Below are 7176 nucleotides of genomic sequence, written 5' to 3'. Positions count from 1 at the left end.
ATCAGAGCCCCCCTATTACGTCAGACTCACTTCTTCACATCAAAGCCAAACATCAGACCAATGGTGACATCCCGTTTTTACTGCAGGAGAAGGAAGGTTGTAACTGAACCCCCTGGACATCCAATGGACCCCGGGCCCCTGCCTATGTTGCCTTATGGATGATCCAACCCAAAAACATTTCCACAAGGTTTCCTTTTGATGAGCGAGGAGTATACATTGTATCAGGCGCAGCGTCTTCCTCGTGACCCCCATCCCCGCCATCACACTCCTCTGACAGCCGGATGGCCGCTGGACCAAATGGGAAACCCAGGTTCTAAAGAAGCAACAATGTCAGTTATAAAGTCTTGGCTTTCCGAGTGCCGGCCTGGCATCGCTGTACGTGAGGGGCCCGCGGCAGGAACAAAGTCAGCATTTGTTAGACAGCCGGGGGCCCGGGAGTGATGTCACCGCCATCTCCAGAAGGTTCCGTCCGCGCAATCCGTCACGGAGCTCTCTAGATGCTTCCGGAAATGAATGCGTGACAATAACACGTTTCCATGTTCAATAAACTGCGTTTCCATTCTGAGGTTTTCGGTTTAGAAGTTCCTCCAAAATAAACAGCCAACATGAGATCTGAACATGTCTCTATCATTGGCGGGTGTCCTGGAGTCCTGCTCCCTGGCACGTATATGCCCGCAGAGCCAAAAGCCGGAATAAAGTGGCCCTGGTGGGTTATACACTATATTACCAAAAGTATTGGGACGCCTTTACACGCACATGAACTTGAATGGCATCCCAGTCTCAGTCCGTAGGATTCAGTATTGAGTTGGCTCCGCCCATTGCCGCTATAACAGCTTCCACTCTTCTGGGAAGGCGTCCACAAGCTTTAGGGGTGTGTCTATGGGAATGTTGGACCATTTGTGAGGTCAGGTACTGATGTTGGGGGAGGGGCTCGCAGTCTCCGCTCTAATTCATCCCAAAGGTGTTCTATGGGGTTGAGGTCAGGACTCTGTGCAGGCCAGTCACGTTCCTCCACCCCAAACTCCCCCATCCATGTCTTTATGGACTTTGCTTTGCGCACTGGTGTGCAGCCATGTTGAGACAGGAAGGGGCCGCCCCCAAACTCCTCCCACAAAGTTGGGAGCATGATATTGTCCAAAATGTCTTGGTGTGCTGATGCCTTAAGAGTTCCCTTCACTGGAACTAAGGGGCGGAGCCCAACCCCTGAAATAATCCCCCCTCCACCAAACTTTACACTTGGCACAATGCAGTCAGGCAAGTACCGTTCTCCTGGCAACCGCCAAACCCAGACACGCCCATCGGATTGCCAGACAGAGAAGCGTGATTGGTCACTCCAGAGAACACGTCTCCACTTCTCTAGAGTCCAGTGGCGGCGTGCTTTACACCACGGCATCCCACGCTTTGCATTGCCCTTGGTGATGTAAGGCTTGGATGTGGCTGCTCGGCCACGGAAACCCATTCCATGACGCTCTCTATGCACTGTTGTTGTGCCAATCGGAAGGCCACACGAAGTTTGGAGGTCTGTAGCTATTGGCTCTGCAGACAGTTGGTGACTTCTGCACACTGTGCGCTTCAGCATGCGCTGACCCCCCTCTGTCATTCTACGTGGCCGACCACTTCCTGGCTGAGTTGCTGTTGTTCCCAGTTGCTTCCACTATGTTATAATACCAGTAACAGGTGACCGCGGAATATTTAGTAGCAAGGAAAACACATGTGTTTCACGGAACACCTGAATCCAATGATTTGGAGGGGGAGGGGCCCAATACTTTTGTTAATATAGTGTATGCATGGCAGCTGCCAGTGGAGGAAGAGGAAAAAAATGGATGGCTGCACTGTGGAGAAAGCTTGATTCATCTGGGAAACGCGTTTCACCTACAAGGCTGGGCTGAAACGCATCAGTGGAGCACTCTCTGTTCATGTTGTCCAGATGAATAAAGTTACCAGCACATGAAAGTCTCCAAGTGCTGCCAATCTTTTCCCTTTGGTTTGCTTCAACATGTGGGGCGTAGGACGAGTCCCTGCTGGTGTTTAACACCCGATCAGATGAGGGTGACCAGATTCAGGGATTGGAAGCAGCGCACTCTACCCTTTAGCCAAGGTGCTTTTAGAAGCTGCTTATTGACTGACCGTCATGCTGATCCCTCTTCTTCACCACTTACAAGTATATAGCCAGCAGAGTAGCAATTCCCAACATGTGACTGGGGAGTGAAGCCGGGGAATTGGCATGCCACCCACAGACAACCGCCACCATCTATAATGCACAGCGACAGCTCAGTCACCTGCCCCATCCATTCGCGTATATGAGTCGCTGGATACACACAGGACACTCACCCAATCCGAGCGGTCCAAGACTGCTGGGGCGAGGGGTAGGCAGAAGTGGAGGCCACCTTGGGCACTTCACCAAAATAAGGGGCATTAAAAGGGCAGTGCCTGCAACCTATCCTGCTGAAACAGTTCACAACCTATAGAGGGGTATGTGTACACTTTGCCATTTTGCCTTGGGTGCCAATGGACCTGGTACTGGCACTGGACCAGGATCACCAAATAATCCCAGCAGGAAGAAGAAGCAACCAGGACTCAAATGTCTTCACTGCGCTGACATCTGCAAATTTGTTTCATCCTTATTAAAGCCAGGGAAGGGTCATAACAGATAAGGTGAACCCTGAAAGTGGCATGAGGGGCCTCTAGGTGGAGCTGAGGAGCGCAGGAAATACTTATTCCCTATGCTCCTCAGCTCCATCTAGTGGCTATAATAAATACTTATTCCCCTATGCTCCTCAGCGCCATCTAGTGGCCATAATACATATTCTCTATGCTCCTCAGCTCCATCTAGTGGCCATAATAAATACTTATTCTCTATGCTCCTCAGCGCCATCCAGTGGCCATAATAAATACTTATTCCCCTATGCTCCTCAGCTTCATCTCGTGGCCATAATAAATACTTATTCCCTATGCTCCTCAGCGCCATGTAGTGGCCATAATAAATACTTATCCCCTATGCTCCTCAGCTCCATCTAGTGGCCATAATAAATACTTATCCCCTATGCTCCTGACAAAGCGAGCAATTAACCCTTACAGCACAGAGGTAAGGATTGAGTGCTCGTTTTGCTCTAGGGGTGAAAATAAAGAAGAAATATACTCACACAATCCTCGGTCCTGTTTGGCTGCTAGACCAGTCCCCACAGCCTGTTCTCCCCCCCGGACTCCAGCAGTCTAAGGACCCATGACATCATCACATCTACTGCAGGTCTATTAGATGTGAGGATGCCGAGCGGAGGAGGAGAGAGGCGAGGGGTCACTGCTGCAGGATCGAAGATTAGCGGAGTATATCCTCTTTATTTATTTTACCACTGCAAGGGTTAATTTCTAAAAAGCCTGGAGTTCCCCTTTAAGATTGTTTGTTGTGTTATTATTTGCACTGAATGAACGTTCACATTCCTAAGGCGAATTGTTTATAAATAGGCCCACAAGTGTGATGCTGACGGGCTCTGATGACTGAGATACTGAAATATGTTCAGACTGTTACTATATATACATTGTATCATCATAATTGTGACAACAATATCAAACGCACACTGACCTGGATGTAGAAGGTTCTCGGAGCGGTAATAATTTCATACAGATTGTCCCTCATCAGTAAATCTCTGGAAGTAAAAACAAAAGTAACTGATTCCAATCCCTGAGATCCAATTATTTCCACAATAATACAATATACTGAACACAAATGTGTAATGAAAATGGTGATCTACCCAACTGGCCCCCTTCACATCAGAGTCCCCCCCTTCACATCAGAGTCCCCCATCACATCAGAGTCCCCCCCTTCACATCAGAGTCCCCCCCTTCACATCATAATCTCTCCCTTCACATCAGAGTCCTCCCTTTACATCAGAGTCTCACCATCACATCAGAGTTCTCCCTTCATATCATAAAGTCCCCCCTTCACATCAGAGTCCTCTATTCACATCAGAGTCAACGCTTCACATCAGAGTCTCCCCCTTCACATCAGAGTCTCCCCCTTCACATCAGAGTCCTCCCTTTACATCAGAGTCTCACCATCACATCAGAGTTCTCCCTTCATATCATAATCTCTCCCTTCACATCAGAGTCATCCCTTCACATCAGAGTCCTCCCTTCACATCAGAGTCCCCCCCTTCACATCATAATCTCTCCTTTTACATCATAATCTCTCCCTTCACATCATAATCTCTCCTTTTACATCATAATCTCTCCCTTCACATCAGAGTCCTCCCTTCACATCAGAGTCCTCCCTTCACATCAATGCAGAATAATACTATTATTCTGCATTGCTGTATTGCTGGGATTTGTAGTCCTCTATAGCCGGTGCCATTCTGCATTGCTATCTATCCATCTATCTGGAATGTGTATTGTAGAACTCTTCGGCTCCTTTGCAGCGCATGCTGTATCAGAGGCCTACAAGTAGAAGTAGAACATAATCACTAAGCTGTGGAACTTGCTCAGTAACTCTGATGCGGAGATATCTTCATTCTTGTGGTCAGATGTGATGACACTTCTTAGAATCCAGGCCAGGGCTCCGTGTGACTCTAGACGTGACTTCACTGACACAGGAAGTAATTATGACGTTCCGGTAATTACATGTACCGGCTGATGTGTGATGGCCGGGAAGACGCTGGAGAGGGATGACTGGGCGAGTGCGGGAACAGGGACTGGACAGTGTCAGTATGTTCTGTGTTCTATGTCCACCACGCTTCCACGCCTCGCGTCAGCCTGACTCTGGGGAGCGGCTATGTTTCCCCCGACCTTCCCACGAATAATAATAAGCTCACCGAATAAGTTGTAAAAGCAAAAACAGTGACTCTCCGGGTCCATATAGACCCTACATTGGTCCACCTCAATGAAGGGGTAAATTTGCACCCTGAAGGGTCAGTCCTTCACTAATACTCCTATGCCTGTGTCCTATCTAGTGATGGGTGGAACAGGTCAGGGTTCCGTTCGAATTCCAACTTTAGAACATCCAAAAAGTTTGAATTCGAACTCCCAACTCAATGCAAGTCTATGGGGGTAGAACTTTCAAAAACAACTGATATGCAATTTATTGGTCATAAAAGGTGTATTGGGATCCGGGTACTGCCCTGGGGGACAGGGCAACACCGAGCCCAACCCTAGTCCTATCTCCCCCTGCACATGTGTGCTATACTCTTCTCATTGGACATTCATTAGGTGCCATTTGCACTTTGAGCCACATTGCATTGTACGATTAGACTTGAAACATTGAAATTTTGTTTCCACAACTTTTTGAATACATTTTGACACTGGTACAGATGATAATTGTAATGTATATACATTGTACACATCCGGTATAGGACACACATAACTAGCACCCAGTAACATGTATTTATCTTCTGTGTTCTGCACATTTAACTTGAAGCCCAGCAGTATTTTTATTTTATTACTATTTCTTAGGGGTGTGTTCAGGGCCGGATTTCCCACAAGGCCAACCAAGGCCTGGCCTTGGGGAAGCAGCGCGTAGGGGGACAGCAGGGGTGTGGAATTCCTATCTCCTGATGCCCGTGACATGCAATTCCGGGCAGGTAGTTGTTTTTCTTTTCAGAGAGCCTTTTGCTCTGCAAACATCTGACTTATACATAAGCACCGCATTAATTTGGCCACTAGGTGGAGCCGAGGAGTATAAGTACCACATCCCCTCACTCTGTGTGCTTTAGGTTTCTTTCTAGAATGAGCCATTACATACCCGGTGACCCGGCCAGTTCCCAGCGCTTCCATACTGAGGGTGGCAACCGATGCCAAGTCTGCAGTTATTATAGTGAGGAAGCTGTACACTTCCTCTTTTCCCCCCCCATCTAGCTACCCCATGTGACACTCCTGAATGCCTTGCAGGGCATCGCCAACAGATTAATTGGCAATGGCTCCTCCAGGGAGCGTCGCTGTCGGATTTTGCACGCAGCAAAGGATGGGAATGTGAGATGGTCGCGTCACACCACGTCTCTCGGCTCTGCCCATTGATTGTTCATTGCAGTGCAGAGTAACATGGGGAACATTGTGTGACCACAACATAGAAGAGACCAAAATAAATATTTTTTATTCATCCCTGGAAAGGCCATGGAGATCCTATAAAACACTGTAGTAGCCAAGCTAATACACAGTCCTTCAATGATCTTCCAGGTTTGGAACAGCCGCTGCGCTGAGTGAAACCCCATCTGCTCTGAAAACACAGGAGGACACTCGCTCAACACAGCGGCTATTTAGCTAATACCTAGTATTTGTCTCAAATCACCGCCACTCACCCAATCAGAGAACACCTTGTACTCATTCATAAAAGTACTAGGTGTTGGCTGAAATGGCCACTGAGCCGAGCAAGGGCCCCTTGTGTTATCAGAACAGAGAGGAAGCCGGTCAGCACAATGCCCACCGCTCCAAGCTCACTCCCATGATGGGCTACAATCTCAATACAAATTAGTAAACTAAATGTGAGATTGTAGTCCATCCCGGGAGTGATCTTGGAGCTGTGATTACTTTACAACACACACAGGGACCATGGGGAACAGACGTAGCCCCCCCTCCAGAAGGAAGGACAGTGTCGGCACCAATTCAGAGATGATTGGAGGATCTACAGCCGAGTGATACACAAATGAGATACATTGTTGTTAATAATGATAAGGCGGGGTATTGGTGATCAAGCAAAAACTAATGTATTTTTAAGATTTAGTTTAAGAAGAGTTTAGTGTTAAAGGAGTACTATGGGGTTAAGGCTTTTCCCCATAGTTCTCCTTAGGGTAACGGGAGGACACAAACTAGCGTCCTCCTGTCACACTAAGGCTACAGCTACTGCTCGCGGTATACTAAGACGCCGCAGCTGAAGCGGATCCCGTGTTGTCATTTTTTTTAATCCACACTTTACACCACTAGGGGGCGCGCCTATGTAAATTATAGTCAATCTTGAGCCCTGGAGAAGTCAGAGGACTTGGAAACTCGCAGAGACATCTGAAGCTGATGGGGATGTTAAAGCTTTTAACATCATTTTCTTTACAGATAATTTGTGTAATACTATAGCAGAGGAAACTGAAAACAACTGCACTCCAGTAAAACATTCGGGACTAAAGCACTCCGCCGTGCTGCATTAAAACACACGCACTAATGTGCACTGCATTAAGACAATCAACGTGCCACAAAAAAAAA

The 7176-nt window shown here is 47.7% G+C and overlaps 1 protein-coding gene across 1 annotated transcript in view; it reads right to left on the bottom strand.

The window, feature by feature from the left end:
* The window catches only part of PLEKHA2 (pleckstrin homology domain containing A2), a 65132-nt gene that overhangs the window by 7407 nt on the left and 50549 nt on the right, over positions 1–7176 (bottom strand). The window contains exons 9-10 of the mRNA XM_018566655.1: positions 3581–3644; positions 152–313 (exon numbers count right to left, since the gene is read on the bottom strand). Coding sequence (XP_018422157.1) covers positions 152–313; positions 3581–3644 — 226 coding nt within the window. The remainder of the gene's footprint in view (positions 1–151; positions 314–3580; positions 3645–7176) is intronic.

The sequence above is a fragment of the Nanorana parkeri genome, unplaced genomic scaffold (genome assembly GCF_000935625.1).
Source record: "Nanorana parkeri isolate BGI_ZX_2015 unplaced genomic scaffold, ASM93562v1 scaffold967, whole genome shotgun sequence".
In the NCBI taxonomy this organism is placed as follows: Eukaryota; Metazoa; Chordata; class Amphibia; order Anura; family Dicroglossidae; genus Nanorana; species Nanorana parkeri.
This window is presented reverse-complemented; position numbering and strand designations above follow the sequence as displayed.